The sequence below is a fragment of the Montipora foliosa genome, chromosome 14 (genome assembly GCF_036669935.1).
Source record: "Montipora foliosa isolate CH-2021 chromosome 14, ASM3666993v2, whole genome shotgun sequence".
Lineage (NCBI taxonomy): Eukaryota > Metazoa > Cnidaria > Anthozoa > Scleractinia > Acroporidae > Montipora > Montipora foliosa.
Window position 1 is genome coordinate 12844657 of NC_090882.1, and position 20025 is coordinate 12864681.

The 20025-nt window shown below is 40.1% G+C and overlaps 2 protein-coding genes across 3 annotated transcripts in view; both read left to right on the forward strand.

Annotated features, from left to right (window-relative positions):
• LOC137984721 (cytochrome P450 4X1-like) overlaps window positions 1-6529 on the forward strand; it is a 9415-nt gene extending 2886 nt beyond the window's left edge. Inside the window, exons 3-5 of one of the 2 annotated variants that reach the window (XM_068831980.1) lie at window positions 169-490; window positions 4094-4282; window positions 5112-6529. In XM_068831980.1, the coding sequence (XP_068688081.1) occupies window positions 169-490; window positions 4094-4282; window positions 5112-5437 (837 nt within the window). In that variant the 3' untranslated portion in view covers window positions 5438-6529. The remainder of the gene's footprint in view (window positions 1-168; window positions 491-4093; window positions 4283-5111) is intronic. The other variant, XM_068831981.1, reaches the window with a different exon arrangement.
• A 631-nt stretch (window positions 6530-7160) lies between these two features.
• On the forward strand, window positions 7161-18351 carry LOC137984741 (polypeptide N-acetylgalactosaminyltransferase 1-like). Its single transcript, XM_068832002.1, has 8 exons — window positions 7161-8171; window positions 10010-10176; window positions 11360-11732; window positions 12888-13005; window positions 14521-14841; window positions 15472-15570; window positions 16040-16177; window positions 16542-18351. The coding sequence occupies exons 1-8, from the start codon at window positions 7819-7821 to the stop codon at window positions 16698-16700; spliced, it is 1728 nt and encodes a 575-aa protein (XP_068688103.1). The 5' UTR covers window positions 7161-7818; the 3' UTR covers window positions 16701-18351.
• The last annotated feature ends 1674 nt before the right edge of the window (window positions 18352-20025 follow it).

Genomic DNA, 20025 nt, shown 5'->3' on the forward strand with positions numbered 1-20025 from the left:
AAATGAGCGGAAAGATAGACTTTTGTTGGACCCCAGAGCATTTCTTATTCTCTCCCTCCTCTCATTATATTCTTGCAGTGAGAGACCTCTGCTGGTAGGAAAACTCATCCACCTTTTAGTACTTCATTTTTGTGAACTAAAGTTCAATGTTTTTGTTATTTCCTCTAGGCTTTAGGTTACTTTGTCAGAATTTTAGGGGATCGTGCCTTTTTGTTGATTCCACATTTATGGGAATGGATGCACCCTTTCAAAGCTCATTGTGGTCATCAACTTCGAAGTGTACTTGACAACTTCGTCAATCAGATTATCCAAGAACGTAAGAGTAATGATGAGGCCAGGAATGATTTGTTGACGCTGCTACTGCGTGCACAAGATCCTGAATCCAAGTACAGACTGACTGATGTTGAAGTTCATGATGAAATTCTGACTTTTTTGTTTGGTGGATTTGAAACTGTGACGTCTCAACTGTGTTGGATTTTGTTCCATTTGGGTAGGTTATAATTGATGATAATCAGTGAAAATATTAGCTGTCAACAACTGACAAATTATTCGGTGGCAAAAGTGCTAATTAGCCCTGACATTCTTTTGAGATTGTCCAACTTTTCGACCAAAATTACTCCAAGATTATTTGGTGTATCAGGCTTAAATTCTCATGACCAACAGGGCAATCAGCATTCAATCAGAAATATTTCGACGCTATCTCAACGTCCTCATCAGTGGATTGGTTGATTTCATTATCTGTCACGGGATTGTAAACCACATGACCCTTCTAGTGTGCCGTAAACAGAAGTTAGGTCCCTGCCCCTATCTCTTAATTTCTAATCTTGATGAAACGTGTCCTTGGCAAATGCCAACTTCGTGCACGAGAAGGACGATGGGACGACAAAGGCCACTGTGTATAGAAAGAAGGAAAGGCAAGGAGCTTTATTTAAGTGTCTTGTCTTCTAGCGCTGGAACACTAATTGGGGACACTTTAAACTGAAATTAGCAACTCAAATCAAATCAAATGCTGTTTTTTGAGGAGAGGGGAAAACCTCTGGGTTCAGGGTAGAGAACCAACAAACTCAACCCACATATGACTTGACTATGACTACGAACTTGGACGTCGGGCTTCAACTTCTAAAAAAAGGATGAGTTTCTTTCAGGTGATCTTCCTCCCTTTGCTCTCAGCAGTAATCATGGTACCCCTGCGGTTCGTGACAACAAAGGGTTTGGAGTTGTAGGGGGTTCCGGAGCTGCTGCGCGAGGGGTTACGCCTGACTAGGACCTTGTCCCCTGTTGCGATATTGCTCGGCTTCACGTACACTCTACGGTCGGCATAGGTCCTCATCTTTGCCTTAGCCAGTTGGTCACGGTCCTTAATGGATGCTGGGTCACCTGAAGGACTGGGCACATTAATTGGGAACTTTGATACGCACTGGTCTGTTGAATAACACTGTGGCTGGCGGCTTGCCTGGTGAAGAATGTGGGGTCGATCTGTAGTTACGGAGCATATCGTGTAACTCGTGTTTCCAGGGGCGGTGCTCCACAATAGCCTCTTCAACCGTCTTCTTGATTGTGCCCAAGAACCGTTCTACTTCTCTGTTCGCTTGCGGCCATTTGGGGGTTATCTTTCGGTGGTCAAATCCCGAGCTCTTCGCAAAGGACTTAAACTCCTTCCCATTGAACGGTACGCGAACTCTGCGAATGTCTTGTGGCAGACACTGAGGGCATGAACTCCACTATAGGGTATCTAGAGTAGTCATCATTGAGGACAAGTAAGTATCCTCCACCCGACAGTTTCTTAAAATCAGCACTAATCTGTTGCCAGGGTTCCTCTGGCAGTGGTGACAAGTTGAGTGGCTCGCCCGTGATTTCTAAGGTTGTCGCTTGAGTCGCAAGACATGACTTTTCTTTCTTCTCCACTTCCCTGATTTGATGCCCAGAAACCATACTTTTTCCCGCAGGAGTGACTTTGTTTTCTCTGTGCCTTGATGGCCTTCGTGGGCGAGGTCGATTACTGTCTGCTGTAGGATTTCAGGGACTACGATTTGCCTGTGTCTCAGGATCACGCCAGATGAGCTGCAAAGGGTCAATGCTTCCTTGACTTTTTCGAACGTCTTGTATGTATGCTGGTTGATGTCGAGTCGCTTTGATGGTTCGAACCAGTTGCTGGTTCACACAGCATCGGTAACTGCCTGAAGAGTTGGATCCTTGGTGGTTGCTTCTGCAATATCCTCGAGGCTGAGTGCGCTGGGTATAGAAGATTGTGAGATGTAGTCAACAAACTCTTCGGCTACGCGTTCTTGTCGACCGCTAGGTAGCGTAGACTTCTCAGGATGTCTGGATATGTAGTCGACCGGGTTTCCTTTGCCGTGCTCGTACAGGACTGTCAGTTAGTATGGCTGAAGTCGTAGAGTCCACCTCTCTATTCGTGCTGATGGGTGTGACTTGGGACTGTTGCATATCGATAGCAATGGCTTGTGATCTGTGATGACATTCACCGGTTTGCCATAAATGTACAGGTGGAAGTATTCGCACCCCCAAACGACAGCGAGAGCCTCACTTTCGGTTTGGCTGTAGCACTGCTCCACAGGAGTGAGAGATCTGCTTGCATAAGCAACCACGTGCTTGCTACCAGTAGGGGGGTCTGTTTAGGCAAGGATGGCTCCAAGTCCTACAGGGCTGGCATCGACGCTGATTTCGGTGTGCTTGTCGGGACCAAAGTAGGCAGCCACTGGGCCTTGTGCAAGGGCTGTTTTGAGCCGCTGAAGACCGTCTTCATGCTTTTGACTCCAATCCTAAGGGCTGTCTTCTCTCTGGGTCACCTCGCGTAGGGGCTGCGTTTGGGTCGCATACACAGGGATGAATCTAGAACAATAGTTGGCCATACCGAGAAGGCTTCGCACTTTGGCAACGTAGGGTGGCGGTGGGAGGTTGGTGATCGCTTCGACCTTCTTTGGGTCAGCTGTGAGACCTTTACCCAAGAACACATAACCAAAGAACTCGACGCTGTCTCGTGAAAACTCGCATTTTTCACGGTGGAGGGTGAGGCCTGTAAAGGTTTCTCGAAACGCCCGGTCATGGTCTTCCTGTGTTTTTCCGTGGACGAGGATGTCATCACTCAAGTTCAACGCTCCTTGGATTCCACTCAGGGTCTCGCGAATGGTATTCCGGGAGCGTTTCGACGTAGTTTAGTCGACGAACACAGTTGGACGATTTGACTTTTGATTTCGCGATCCGTATCGGCGATTTCGCAAGTTTGTGCAAGATGTTTCAGCCTGGTGTAGTAGGTTATAATGTCTCCACCTGATTCGTGCTTGGCCTGCCTGAATTTGTACTCTTTATAAGCCACGTTACTCTTAGGAGTGAAGTGATTTCTCGAGCGGATCTTCATCTCCTTCTGCCAAGGCTTCGGGTATCGTGTCAACAATCAACTGAACAATGTCGTTCACTTCTTCGCCTGCGTAATGCAACAGAATGGCCCGCTGTCGCTTCTTGTTGGTGACATTTAGAGCCACGATGAGATTTCGGAATCTTGAAAAGTACTTTTTCCATCGAGTGCCAAGTGCGCCGTGGTCTTTGGAAAGGTCGAACGAGGGAAAAGGGCGGGGTAGAGTTGTCATTGCTTCGAATGCTGGTTTTTAACCTGACTTGATTTGTCTTGGTTCTACTGTTTTGTCGGCTCGACTGTACTTGCTTTGAATTGGGAATGTTTCTTTTGTGTGTTTTATCCTCGTCGCCAGTGCAGCGTTCGCAATAGTTAAAGGGAATCGCCGCACGAAAATCAGTGTTGTTCTGCTCCTCTTTTTTTTTAATTTCCAACACTCACAACGTGCCTCGTGAAATTACATGATTGACAGGTAACGCAACGCAATCACCGGAAGTGATCATTACAGTTACCATGTCGCTGACCGATCACAGAATCGCGACTGGTGAAACCATTGTGATGGCGTCGAAGTGTTTCTGATTAAATACTGATTGCTCTGAATCACAACGTTTTTTGGATTAGGTTCTGTTTCCAGAGCAGGAAAGTCTCATTCTAAGTATCGTCATGGGGTAGAGCTTTTACAGTTTGGAGGTTACAGAGTAACGTTTGTTTCTTTCTGTCCAGCTCAAAACCCTGAAATTCAAACTACAGCCCAAGAGGAAGTTGACCGAGTACTTGGTGATTCTGATGTTGTGACTGCAGATATGGATAAGGAACTCATTTATGTGGGGAATTGTATAAAGGAATCACAGCGACTCATTCCTGCATTGACTGGTTTTTCCAGAGGAGTAGCTCAAGACAGTGAATTAGGAGGTAATGTGGTATTTTTCTTTGCGTTGGGTGAATGGGTTACTGATTAGGCCGATCGTTGGGTTTGGTAGCCTGCGAACGCAGAAACGACCGCCGGAAATACGTCTGCGTTCGCGGGCTATGGGTTTGGCGAGTGGGAACGAATTTGCATGACAACATCCCAGTTCGGATTTTTTATCGTCTAAACTACATTATAACAAGACTACATGGCAACGAAATGAAGGAAACAACAATAAAAACGATAAACAAAAGTAAATAAATGGCGTACTTGTGAGGCACACAAGAATATAACCCCTGATTTGCGTTAATTTGTTAATTTCAATTTGAAGAGATTCTCTTGCAATTTACAGTCTCCCCAATTCGTGCAGCGCTAGAAGATTAGCCACCGGCTTAAATAAAGTTCCTTTCCTTTTCCTTTTTCCTTCGATTAAACTTAACGTGTAACTCTGCCTGTTCTTTAATTAATAGGAACAAAGGGGAACTGAGTTCGCAGAACCCATTCGAAAAAGTATAGGAGCAGTAACCTGGGTAATTGTGAAGAAGAGCTACCCAAAAAACCTGTCGGCCGACTGTCGGCAGTCGGCAGTCGGCAGTCGGCCGACAGTCGGCCTTGCATAGTATTGTAACATTTAAGCAATTCTTGACTCAAAGCTAGTCCAATCAAGCACTTTCAGTCTACACGAAGAGTCCCTGAATGTTAATGAAAACGCATATTTCAAAGCTCTCCATTTAACGCGCTCGAGATAGTTTTCGTGATTTTTCCCACTGATATTTCTTGACAAATGGACCTATTATACATCATGTCTTTATCCTATTTTTGGTCTTTCCATAGGATTTCACATTCCTAAAGGCTCTGTAATGTTCCTGGACTCGTACGTACTCCATCATTCGGGCGATCTGTGGGATAATCCGGAACAGTTCGATCCAACACGCTGGGATGACAAGATGGCGGTTCACACCTTTTCCTTCCTTCCTTTTGGTGGCGGCAGTAGACGATGTGCTGGCCAGCCTCTAGCCGTGGTTGAAATGAAAGCTGTAATTGCGTTGATTTTGAGAAATTTTTCACTGACCTTGGATGAAAGCAAACCGCTTGTCACAAAAGTTGAGCTTGCATTTGGTCCAAGGGAAATTCATTTCTTTCTGCGTAAAAGAAACTGATCTCTTTCATTTCTCCCTACGGCCCTTGTCCCTTCATTTTTATTTTGCGGTTTTAAAGACGTTTAAATGGTTATCTCACGGTAGCTTGTTTTTTCCTGGATATCTTAAGTTGATGATGAGTTTTGAACAAGCTAAGCAAAAGGTAACATCAGCGAATTTCTATACCGATAAAATTATCGTTAAGTTAAATTCTAAAGAGAGATATCTTTGTCCATCTGCGGACGAGTTGTTGGAACTTGAAAAACGGCGGCTGGCTGTTTCTTCACCATGTCATGTTGGTGGACGGGGTCAAAAACTCTCTAATTAGCTTCTTTTGTTCGTCCACCAGCTTTTCCTCTTTACACAATTTTCACCTCGGTGTGTAAACCCAACCCATTGGGCGTGACCTATACGGTATCTTAAATCGAGTAAACGTGACGTGTAAACCACTCATTGTGCGTAACCTGAAACCGCCAAATTTTGAAGAGGGATATTTGTTTTTGTTTTTGTTTTCCCGAAGATGATTTTAGTGAAAGAATTTGGATACATATTTATGAAAAAGAACCTACTAGTCTTCTAGCGCTGCGGCACTACTTGGGGACACTTCATATTGATCAAGCAAGCTTTGCCATCCAGCAGGTGCTTTTCATAGTAATTTTTTTGAGCATTAAAGTCACTGTAAAATCTCTCACATAAACGTCAGTTGCCTCAAAATTGACCTTCGTACTATATTTCATCACGCATCTGGCATCTATTTTGTACCAGAACCATTTTTAATGATTGACAAGATCACGTGACATGGTCCTGCAAGGGGCCTATTTTAAAACTCAAATCAGATTTATAGCGGCATAAAACCTCTCGGAGTAGAATAGAGAACCAACTAGCCTGCGAGCAGGCTCTCCGAGGGACTAGGGTTCGGGGAACTGCTCGCAGGCTAAGAACCGAAAAACTTTTTAAAGTTTGAAAGATATATATGAAATACATCATATATTGCACTGCGGGTATGAAATCAAATGAAACCATGTTGTCTCGCAGTGATGAGCGCAAATTTCTATTGCGTCGAGAAGCCTGAAAAAGTGACAGATAAAATATATTGTACTTTTTGTGATGGTATGCAAGCTGAATTGTTGTTTCTAAAGATAAAGATGATTGTCTAATACAACATTATGAATGCCTTGGTTGAACTTGTTGAGGTGTTCTGCTTTCATATGTATGAGGAAGACGGTGACAGCAGACGGTGAGGCCTTTTTTTTGTACGTGGTCTGCATTTTAGACCCAAGGGGGAACAGAGAGAGAGAGAGAGAGAGAGAGAGAGAGAGCAAGGCGGATCCAAGATTTTTCTTAGGAGGGGTGCACCACGAAGGAATGCCACAGCTGACTGGCGTCGTTTTTATGTTTTGCAGAATACCAGCTGTATTAGAAAACCGCAGGTCTTCTTAAGGGGTGCGCACCTCCTGCACCCCCCCCCCCCCTCCCCCACCTATATCCGCCCTTGAATAAGGGGTGTTAAGATATAATGCTGGATAAAGTAGAGGGGGTTGTGTAATTGTTGCCATTGCAAAAGAGGGGGTTTGGTTGTTGTATGAAGGACTTTCCATTTAATTTGGTCAACCCCACCCCTCATCCCCCTCCCCCCTCCCCCTTTTCCCCCATGCGCTGATCTTACAACATAAGGCAACTTGTGTTCCTTATATGATGCAGTTGATGATTATTGTACATACTGCTGGACAGTCGTACTCGAAGACGGTGAAATGGTAATTTGCATTTTTGCATTTTCTTTTAATTTATTTCTTTTTGGCATTTCTTCGAAAACGAATTAATATGTCACTGCCGAAGTTTTTCGCAAGTAAAGAGTAGGCAGACGACGTCAACTTGTGTTCCCGAATGCTGAATACAACGAGGAATTCCATCGGTTTCATCTGGGGTCTTATAACCACATAATTTCCATGGTACTCCACGTTGCTGTTGTGCATATCAGTTTTCATCTCATTTTTAATTTGATTCATTTGGGGTTGTGAGTTGGTTTGCTCGACTGAAAGCGAATCTTATTTTCTGCCTGTCACTGTGGCTTTCTGTGGTTTTAGTTGTGGTGGACCGTACCACACGATTTCAACAAAACAAATGGAATTTAATGTCGTCTTGTTTTCGCTTTGAACCTATCAAATGACAGTTTACAGCACTGTGGAGCCAAGAAAATCTCTACACAATCTTGCAGTTACATACACTATGCAATTTTTCAATCCGTTTTCTTGCAAATTTGAGGCGATCGATCTCGTGACAGAGTGAGATTTATTCAGCTGGATTTTCGACCTATAGACATCGCAAGCCGGCCAGTAGAGTTGTCACAGAGTCTTCGTTACTCCTTCCTGCTTGCATAAGAGCCATTGTAGGAACGTTTGATCATGAGATTCACATTGAAAAGAACTTGTAAATGCCTAGCCGTTTTGATTGCCACCGCAATGATGTATTTATTTCTAAACTGTGGTTTAAATGGCTGTCAGAAGTATGGTCTTGATCCCATACACGTGGCGAAGTTCCATCCGCAACTCGGAGATATGATGAACATTGAAGACTTTTGGACACCGGAAAAAGTAAAAATTCAGCCGAAAGGACCAGGATCCAATGGTGAACCTGTTCAAACCGATCCAATAAATAACGCTGACAAAGATCGAGCTTACGCGGAGTTTGGCTTCAATCAATTTATTAGTGATAAAATTTCTTTGGATCGAACTCTTAGAGACACTAGACATTCAGCGTAAGTATCAATGACAACTCAAATTATAATTTATTCTTTTTCTGTTTCATCACAAAGTTTGGAGTAACTGCAGAATACCCGGCCACTGTTATGTTCTTGAAGCGGAATCCTTTGAAGAAGAGGGGATGTAACAATATGCAACATTCATATGCAAATAAGTGGCCGGGTATTCTTCTTAAACATTGTGGTTAATGCTTTTGAAAAATTAATGAGGAGTATCCACTATGTTAATTAGCTTAATTAGCCAGATGGTATTATGCTAATTATCATAATATTGAATTCATCTTTTTGTCAAGAATTTACTTACATTGTGGGTGGTAATTTGAAGCTGGTCTATAGTTGTCAGTTTTACTTGGGTTTTAATTTATTTTTATCACTATCTGCGATGTATGCCACTCTGACATTACAAAACAACTTAATGTGTATAATCAAATCCCTCTCCCCCTTATTGTCAAAACTATATCCTTTCCAGTTCCTGTCTTCAAGTTCAAGGACTTATCATGGACTTTGCCAAGGACCCCTCACAACTGTGGCCTTAGCACATGATTCCCTTCTCACCCCCTCCCCCCACCCCACTAATGAAGAAGTCTCCAGCATTACCAAAATTAATTACTTATTAATTAAGTAATTAACCCATTGACACCTCAAATGCCTTAGGATGCCCCCATTCGGCAAGTAAAATCGTCTGGCGTCAGACAGAGTAAATGTGTTAAGTTTCACTCAGTGGGTTAAGTATTGACTAATATTTAGTTATTTAATTCAATTTAATTTATCTCCATCATTACCTGAATGAAAAGCATAGGGTGATCAATTGAGCTGCTGCAATTTTATGTACCCTTGATTATGCTCAAGAAGAGTACTGTCCACTGCAGTTACATTTTCAAAAGTTAGAGTGCTGTTCAAGCCAAAATTTTTCATGGTGTGGAAAATATAGCTCCAAGATATGACCTGCTAAAATGGCCAATCAAAGATGAAGAGATGAAGAATAATGATCCAGAAGAGTATTAGTTACAGAAGCAAGATGGCCGACACTGGTAACACCCTCTGAGATCTGCAAACTATTTTGATTAATTATGCCTGTTTGGTTATAGATGAGAGATTGAAGTTGGGAGCAGGTCAATTTATCGGGCTCCTGATTGAAAGAAATGTATATTTTGAAGTGTGGGTAAAAGACAAAAGATTAAAGAAAACCTAGAACTTGTCACAACTGTGTGGCTTCATAGCTCAGTTGGTAGAACATTACAACAGCATCACAGACATCATGGGTTCAAATCCCATTGAGGCTGCCTGAATTTTCCAGGCGTCTATAAGAGACAACATTGCTTAAATTGTCCAGAAAAGGTTGAGGATCACCTCAATCTTTTTCTTTTGAGAAATTACTTGAAATAAGCCACCCTGCCAGCAGAGCCTTTCTTAACTCGGTGAGAGAGAAAGGACTCTGCAGAAACCGTGTAAAGTCTTTATTGAGTATGCCAAGCCTCGATTGCACTGAAGGCTCGATTTTGACCTTCCCTTTGTCAAAAAATATGATGCGCATGCTGCTGGTTTAACTGGAGTGACTAGCCCAGAAACTTGGGCTGTGGTGACTTAAAAGACTTGACACAATATCTGCAGAGCCTCTCTTCCTGACTGTCTGGTGAGCTGTAGGGAGGCTCTGCTCGTTGGGTGGAAATAAGCACAAATAAGCTTAAATCAAACAAGTTTCCCTGAGGTTTGGCAAATGCAAATTTCAGCCTAATGTTTTCCATTTGGTGTAAATTCAATGCTAAATCTGTCCCTTACCCAAGTTATTTTCAATTAACTCTATGATTCTGTTGTGGGCTTTCTTTATATTTTAGGTGCAAGGACCGCAAATACCCAAAGAAGCTCCCCAAAGCTAGTGTTGTTATTGTATTTCACAATGAGGGCTGGTCAACATTGCTACGCACCGTTCACAGTGTCCTCAACAGGTCGCCTCCGCACATGCTTGAAGAAATAGTCATGGTAGATGACTTTAGCAATAAAGGTCAGTGATGGATGTACAAAGCGACTTACTTTGTAAACTGGAATAGTTGTAAGCCTTAAGTTTGTAAAAATCATTACAGCGTCGTTAAACCAGAGTACCCTTTCAGAGCAGAGTAGAGAACCAACAAACTCAAGCCACATATGGCGTCAAATATGGGAAGTGAAACTGGACACCATTAATGGAAGGTGAGTGCTCCCACCACTGCGTCAACCCTCTCTGCTCCCCAATTTTCGTAAGTAGACATGCACTGAATGTCCAAGGATGTGGGTTGCGACTTGATGCTTCATTGAACATTACCAGGTTTTTAAAAACAGTGTAGCTGTGAGAGGAATAATAATAATAATAATAATAATAATAATAATAATAATAATAATAATAATAATAATAATAATAATAATAATAATAATAATAATAATAATAATAATAATAATGATCTTGCGAAGGCAGTCCAGTGGAAGCTGTTGCGAAGGCAGTCCACTGGAAACTGTGTGAGAAATATGGACTGGAAAACTAATAAGAATGATAGTAGTATTTGAAAATGCTGTGAACTTTCATGTTTTTTTAATTTCTGAAAGTGAGCGCAAGTACTCAAATGCAAAACTGACCTTGTCTGCTTCTCTGAATTAATGACCCTTGTGTTAGTTAACACTAGAATATGGAAAAAGCCTCACACACTTTGTTAGCTTATTATCTCTGGATTGATATGGTGTAGTTTGTTTGGATGTCTGTGGTAATGCAAGGGTTGTTGATTCAGCGGAGCAGACTAGGACAGATTCGCGTTTGAGTGCTTGTGCTCACTTTTTGAAATAAAAATTGTGAAATTTAAAGGCCTTTTCAAATACATTTTATTAGCTTTCCAGTGGTACATACTAGGTTCCTTGGGTTTCTTTAAAAACAAATGCAAGGAAGAGTGATTTTCCAAAAGGCAACCCTGAAGGTTGACAGTAACCTTAATTTATTTCATATCAACTTGTTTGATGAAACCCAAGTTTGTGTTTTTCTCTCCCACCATTCCAGCATCCACATACTGGATGCTGTTTTTTTTTTGTTTTTCAGTGCCAGGTATTATGTCAGCACATTTTGTAATTAGATAGGCCTTCAAATCTGTCTCATAAGAAATATTTATTTGGTATGTCATTAAAAGTTGAAATATTAAAGTCTTTGTAATGTTTCAAATCTGCAGACTTTCTCAAACAAAAACTAGATGATTACACAAAACAACTGGGCAAAATAAAGATTGTACGGACCAAAGAAAGAGTTGGACTCATCAAAGCAAGGTCTATTGGTGCTGTAAATTCTGTTGGTGATGTTGTGCTCTTTCTTGATGCACATTGCGAGGCTAATGTTGGCTGGTTACCCCCTCTGCTGGAAAGAATTGCATTAGATCACCGAACAGCAGTGTGCCCAACCATTGACTTTATTGATCATAATACCTTTGAATACAAACCCATGGATCCATATATAAGAGGAACTTTTAACTGGAGATTTGATTATAAAGAAAGGCCTGTGCGTGCTGAGGATATGAAAAGAAGGAAAGATCCCACTCAAGAAGTCAAGTATGATTTCACATTTTCTACTTTTTTACGCCGTGGTTTCATATACATTTTTGCCATACTGCTTCAATGTAGTTTTTAGTACTACATACTAAAACAGTGGATAGCAAATGAAGGCACTCTCTGATTGGCTACCCAAAATAGTAGGAGTACATTTAAAAGTGGGGGGGGGGGGGGGGGGGGGGTTGGTTTTGGTGTGAATCATGGAAGTTTCAGGGAAGGAAGGGGGAGAGGTTTAGGGGAAACAACACTGTAGTAAAAAAAGTGGGGGAGCTCTCTAGACATAATTTAGAGCTGAAAATTATAAAATTATCTAGCAATCGTATATCTATAACTATAATTAAAAACAATAGTAATAATTAAAATGTGCCCTAGGAACGTAAAATGTGTCCTAGGATATTGCACGTTTAAAGCATGCAAGATTCTTTATCTCACATATTTGATTTGACAGTTGGTTTCAAGCCATTGCACCTTGATAAGAGAAAAAATGTTTAACGTTTCGTTTTAGGTAGCTGTAATTGGAGGTCATAGTTTGAACCCCTCAAGTTATAATTGTGAAGTTCAGAGGTTCTGTGAAAATGCTTCTGAAGATACCTCGGACAAGTACTTATTGAATAGTTTAAACATCGTAATTAACAAGTACCTTTTCTCTCTTTCTTCCAAGTTAGACCACTCTAGAGAATTTAGTACCGCTGATGATCAAAAAATAGAGTAATCAGCCCTTGTAATAATCTGTCCTGCTCTATTTTGAAACTTTTGTAATTTGTCAGCATGTGTTTTGGAGCAGTCACTCATTATACAGGGTTTCACAAAATGAAAGTCAGTCATAGAAAAATGTAGGACAGGCTTTTGCATGAGATTCAGGTGAGTTTCAATAAACGCTTTGATCCGTGCTAAATTGACAAAAATCAGTTTACATGACTTATAAGAAAACACTTTGAAACAGTGCTTACCCAAACATGTTCAAAACATGGTTAAGGTTTGGTGTGATTGGGGCATTACACTTAAAAGGACACTTTGGCTTAATTGGATATCAAAATTGGGCTTGCATAATCTCTGGACATAAGTGAGGTCTTGAAAGAAACATTTGTAAGTTACATTAATTTTGTTATTCTTCAAACCAGACTAGCATCTCTTACACTTTTTATTTCAATGCAGGTCCCCGGTCATGGCAGGAGGTCTGTTTGCTATCAACCGAGAATTTTTTCATGAGCTTGGTCTATATGACCCAGGGATGTTTATTTGGGGAGGAGAACAATATGAGCTATCTTTCAAAGTAAGACGGGTTTGAAATTAAATTTTTTTGTGTCGATGTCAGCTTACTTAGGAGACTTTCCAAGGGAGCAGTTACATCACTATTTCACATCCTTTCCTTTGTTGTGGTGATGTCGCTCTAACATCGACAAAATGTTGCCATCACTGTGTTGGTGTTGGCAAAATTAATGTTAATTGCCATTGTCACAAACGTATCAGTTGTCTTCTTGACCCATTGACTCCTGGGAGTGAGACTTGATAGATTTTACTCTGACTGACGGCAGACGATTTTACGGTTTTAATATATATATAATTATTTTATTGTGCACTAACCAATTAGTGGTATTCTCTCCTGTTTCTTTTTTCATGACTGTTGGTTAGAGTGAGTTTCAATCGAGTCTTGTAAAACCAAAACCAAAGTAATTATTTTGGCCAATCAAAAAGGACGGAGACAATCCGGTAAACCAATCAAAACTTGAAGGAATTACATGTAAATGACACAAAGCACAAGCCAGGATTGGTTTTGGTTTCACTTCAAATTGGTTGAAAAATGGCGTGAGAACTTTGAACCAATCACTGAATGAAGTAATGCAAAACCAAAGCAATTCGTTGATTACTTTCGACACTCAATTGAAAACTGCTCTATTTTATTGCGAACAAACCAGTAACTGGTATTCTCTAGTGACAGTTACAAAATTGGCTTTTAATTTTGCTGTGTTTATTGATGTGTGTTGTGAGAGTTGTTGAAATTTTGTGGCATGTTGGGCATGTTTAAAACATGAAAAGGCGAAGGGTCAAAATAGCGAAATGACGAAATGGAGAAAATAATGGCAAAATGAATCCACATTATGTTAGCACAGGTTCCCCAAACTGACCCAAATTAATCACTGAATCAGTGAAAAAAAACCAACTGTACTTGAAAGTAAAAAATATGATCGAAATTTTGAATAAAAATGTCTTACCTTGTTTTATTGTGAGGCTTCTTGCCTTCTGTGTGGTTTTTGTAAGGCCTTATGCAATTTTCAGCTTGAGTTTAATAATTGTCGTTTTCAGCGTCGGTGTTTTCCCTATGTATCTATGTTAACCTGAGGCTGAAAACCATAAATGTACTGAAAAGCGTATAAAGCCTTACAAAAACCACACAGGAGGCAAAAAACCTCAACATAAAATGAGACGTTTTTATTCAAAATTTCGCTCAGATTTTTCACTTTCAAGTACAGTTGCTTTCTTTTTCACTGATTCAGTGATTACTTCATGTCAGTTTGGGGAACCTGTGCTAACATTTGTAGATTCATTTTGCCGTTTCCCCATTTCATCATTTCGCTATTTCATCAATTTTTGTTCTTTCATGCTTTAAACAAGCCCAGCAGTGGCATGTTCATGCCATTTGCTGTTGTCCAGAAAGTCCTGTTTAGCCAGTTTTTAGTATCAGGTCACTTGTCAGCTTACTTAGCTGAATTCTTACAGCAACTGAGAGGAAGGAGTTGTTGTGCCCACTTGCATGGAACTTAACCCTGTAAGCTACTTTTTTTTTCAGCTTTGGCAATGTGGTGGTCAACTTGAAAACATCCCCTGTTCTCGTGTTGGACACGTCTATCGCCACCATGTTCCTTATTCTTACCCAAAAGCTGATGCCACTCTTGTAAATTTTAAGCGTGTTGCTGAGGTTTGGATGGATGAGTACAAAGAGTGGCTTTATGACAAGAAACCTGAATTAAAAAATGTTGACCCTGGTGACATTAGTGATCGAGTTGCACTGCGAAAGAAACTTAATTGTAAGAGCTTTAAGTGGTACATGGAGAATGTAGCCAATGATACAGTCAGATCAATCTATGAACCATTGAGAGCTAATGGCCCGGTAAGTGAATTCTTTCTGCTGGAAATGTCAGCTCACAAATATTTCTTACATAGGTACAGCTGTAGTTAATATTTACCTTTAAGTTCATCAATGCATTTAATGAAACCAAAGTTTTCTTGTTTCACTCCTCACTGATGCAGCACCAAAATTTCTTAAGAAACTTAAACCCCATCATTCCTCTAGTTTTAGAGGCTTCAGGCAAAGTGCTCCATCTCTGCCATCTTGCTGGATTTGTGCTTGCAAATGGCCAAATGTTTTGCGCACTCATGAAAACTTCTAATCTTATTTCTTTGATTCCCATATTTCTGTGAGTCGTTGTGACGAATCCAATCCCACAAATATGTTGATCTATGTGTCAGCCAATGCATTGGTCAACACATCACCAACACGCAACTGACAAGTATAAATATGTTGGTCCAAAGGCTTACTGTATCCTTATAAAATAGTAGATTGCCTTATCTTAGACTAAACTGTACACTTCGTGATAAAGTTATTGTTAAAATTGTGCATGGATCTGGTTAATTTCTAGTCCAAATGCAAAATCTTGGTGGGCAAAGTTTAATTAATTAAGGTTCAATTTCGTGTAGATAACCGTGCATTCGTGATATTATTACCATCTTCCTTTCGCAGATTCGCAACCCAAGCACCAATCTTTGCATTGACTCCATGGGAAGAAAGGCTGGTGGAGAACCTGGGCTAATGTCTTGTCATGGAATGATGGGAAACCAGGTACATTGTGGTTTGTGAGATCAAAATAATAACAACTTGCATAATGATACAAAAGTTGTTTGTTTCCTTGGCCCAAACGAAAAAATAAAATTAATTTTACTTGTATAGGTTTCATCTGCATTTCTTATTTGTAATAAAGGCAAACTCAAACTAAAAAAAGGTTTGAATGCCGCAAAATCTTCCCTGTTCTGGCTTTGTACAAAAACACATGGTCGGTTTTTTTCCTTCTCCAACAGCCTGAGAATTCCAGAAATGGCCAAAATGAAGGTAACTTGGAATGCAGTTTTATTAAGCAGGGGTCAACTCTTTGAAAAAATCGCTGGTTGTTGCCATTGTTACTGGTACAATCAATCAATCAATCAATCGTCAGTCATTTGCACATCAACCAACCAATGGAATCAGTTGTCAGGCATCAATCAATCGATCAATCACTCAATAAATCAGTTCTGTCCATTTAATATGTTTGCAGGCTTTTCAATACACATTGTTAAATGAATTCAGACAAGATGAGGCATGCCTGGATGTCAGTCAAAGTTTCAGTGGTGCAAAAATAACATTTTATGGCTGCCATGAATTAAAAGGAAACCAAGAATTCAAATATACTGAGGTAAGAGTAACACAGGCAGAAAGCAAAGTGCTATGATTTCAAATTTTTACCGGACAAGTAGACAATGATAACTTATAATAATTACAATGTGATAAAACAACATTGAATTTTATGCAGTATGTTGGTCCAAGCTACAATGTAACTCAACCAAAATGAATGGTAAAATAATGAAACACAACTTTCCATAGGAAAGGGTTAATTGCAGCACATCATTACAAAGCATTCACATTTTGTATTTTTAATTTGTGTGTATGTTAAAGTGTTACATCCAGGGAGAGTTAAAAAAAAGTATACATGTAGTTTGTTCTTGTCAACATCTTACATTAAATTTTTAGCTTTCTGATTTGTGTTCATCATTCAACAGGACAAGAAAATACATCATGTGGTCAGCAATAACTGTGTGACAGCAACAAACAAAGGATACCCAGTCATGGAGCCTTGTGTGGACAAACCGGAACAAACATGGGAAATAAAATTGAATGACCTTTCAAAATTAACCACTAAAAAAAGAAGCTTAAAATAGTTTATTTTTATTGTATACATAATTCTAGAATGTTAAAAATTTTACCAATAGGCTTTTTTAGTCATCCAATATTGTAGACACCAAATTACTAGACTGAATTTTCTAGTCTGAGATGCTGGTATTGGGCACACTGTTGCAAAGTCGATCAAACAAGTCCAGCAATTGACTAAAATTAATTCCAACAAAGGATTGTTGAAAAGCGTGAATTGTCAAAAAGTGCATCCACCAGTGATACATATCATTTCTGCAGCATTGTTAATAATTTTGGAACTTTCGACAGCAATAATAATAATAATAATTTATTATTTTTAATAAAAACAGAAAGGGTGGATGAGTACTGCCCTTGTTAATTTTTTAAAAATTCTTAAAAGAAAAGCCTTTTATACTGGTTTCAGCACTTGCACTCCTTGAACTTGACCACTGTCAGTAGTTATTAATCTCATATGTAGGAAGGTATGAGTGATGTTTTGAAAGTTCTCAAAATTGCACAAGCCGTACGTAGACTATTTCAAAGATTCATTCCAAGTGGACCACAGATGCTGAGAGCTAAATGCAAGATTAAAGTCCTTATTGCATTTGCATATAGAATCTCAAAGAATGCAGTTTCTGCTCAGCTATTAATTTTAAGTGTTGGTCAGACTGGGGTTTTCATCTGCAACTTCCTGCATGAACACCTAGTGCAGTGGGAGTCAGGGTGGCTTAGTGGTTATCTATCCGGCCTCCCACCACTGCGAGCCGGGGTTCAATTCTGGCCTCGGCCAGCATGTGGGCTGAGTTTCAGTCGATCTCAACCTGACTCGAGGGTTTTTCTCCGGGTACTCCGGTTTTCCTCCCTCATCAAAATCGACTCACAGCTAATTGACATCTAGCTGTGGTGCTGTGCTCCGACATCAAACATGGACTGTATAACGGCAGCCAGAGGCGCCCTTGTATGCTTTCAGCACGATGTCCTGAGCTGCGCCCTTTACAATTCAGTCCTCTACTGCAAGTAAGGGTGATTAGCACTAGCACTAGCAATATTTATTCTCTATTGAGCCACCTAGCTTTGAGTGACTGTGTGCAGGCAAAACACTGGTTCATTTTATTGATTGACTACTACAACCTTTATAAATTTTTTAATTGTTCTTGACGCCACACCTCTACATAGGACCTGTAGTGGCTATTTTTTGTCAAAAGGAATTATAATTCCTACACCAACATAGTCTTACGACAGACAACATTTCAAGAAAAAAAGCAGGATTAGTACACAAACCTGAAAGACTTTGACAACTGCTAGATTTTGGCATGGTTCGTAGAGATGGACTAGTTATGAAACACTGAAGACTACAAAAGCAAGGGCAATGCACCTCACATTAACTTGACTGTGACCATGCACAATCTTGAATTAATTGAAACTTCTGAGTGGCTGTCTGTTATTACAGAGGTCATGGGTTTAAATCCCATGCAAGCTTGAATTTTCCAAGTTTTCCTTTCACAATCTCAAACCGTTAAAACATGTAGTCTTTGACACACAAGAGTAATGAGTTGAATACTGGGTCACAAACTACTTTGCAGCACTGTCCTCAACTATAGAACTATTCCAAATCACAAAGTAATAATTGTGTAGTCAGGAGTAGATCAAATTAAAGTTGGTTTTTCCAGTTTCAGGTAGCATACATGTAGAAAAACAACTTGAAAGAAAGTTTTATCAAACGAAAGAAAAAGACGTTTGGGACAAGAAAACAGTAGCAACGTTATCCAAACGTCTTTACAGGGTCCCAAAGGGGTTTAGGGCTCCAGGGATCTGGGCCTCCAAGGCTCCATAGCAGCTACTTTAAGGCTCCGGGCTCCACTGTTGACAAGTAGACTGTACTCTAAACACCGGAGAAATGATTGGGCTCTGGGCTCCACAGCAAAAAAATCCAGGGCTCCAGGGACCCCCACTTTGGGACCCTGTAGGACAGTGCCAACTATTGTTATTGCGCATTCATTCTGCACATCCCGCGATACTTGGGTTTCCTCTCAGTGGTGCTTACTAATGCAGGGATTTTTTTATCTGGTTTAAAACTACGCATAGAAAGCAGAACTTAGCAAGTGCTCTTGGTATCCAAAAGGAAAACTGGGGGGTAACCATGCATTTTTCTGAGATACTTAAGCTTCAGTTTGGAAAAGAATGCCATACATTGCTCTGTATTTTAAAGCCTTCGTTTAAACAAATATTGTTGATGAATTATCTTTGAAAAATGTGTGGTTACCCCCAAGTTTCTTTTTGGATTTTAATGACACTTGTTAAGATCTGCTTTTCCTGCATATTCATAAACTGCGCAAAAAATCCCTTTGAATCAGTACGCACTGTCCTAACTAATTGTCCAATTAGTGATGGCTACATTGAACACCGATTGCTGTCACTGGTAAGTACTAAAAAAGTTGAACTTCAGGATGCAATCAAACAACCAACCAACCAACGGCAGTATCAAATTATATATTATTTGTTTTCATCTTACTGATCACCATCTTACAATACTCAACAGGAACAAATAAAAAGCATGCCATGTACATTGTACAACAGAACATTTACTGCAAGAAAAGGTTGTTGCCAGTTTACCTATCTCAAGGAGCAAAAAGGCACAATACTGTACAACAAGTTCATTAAAAATAAAATTAATTTAAAAGCCACTTCTTGCAAGGATACAAAGTTGAATGCTTGATATAGGTTTACTTTGCTATGTAGCCTACAGTCCTTGGAATTTTTAAAAGTCCTTTTAATAACGACTTTCATGCAACCTTCAGTTTGGAATCACATTCTTTTCCACAGCTATTTCCCGTCAGTTTCTCACAATTTAATTTGTATTCATAAAAGGTGTAATTGGTGATATCATAGTTAATCGAGGGACTGGTTATGAAACCTTAGAACTTTCAAAAGCGAGGACAATGTTGTTGCAATCGATGTTGAATTGACCGTGACCCTGCACAATCTTCTGTTTTCGCTTTGCACAGGTTCGCAAAATTAGTTGTGCATAATTTAATGGAAGGATTTGATTGGTTATCTCGAAAAAAGGTGTGTTTTGTGCAGGGTCAAGGCCAAAAATACGGACAAGAACATGAAACAAACGAACTTGTCCAGTTTCATAACCATCTCCATGAATTAACTATGGTGATCTCTGCATGTATCTTGAATGACTGTTTTTCACAGAAGTGAGATCTTTGGATATTAATCCATAACTTTATCCTGTTACATAAACTAACAGGACAAGGAGGTATTCCCCTAACCTTACATCAAGGATTGCAAGGGTTAACATGCATTTACACGGTAACACATGACATAAAATGGCCTTTAACGGCCTCT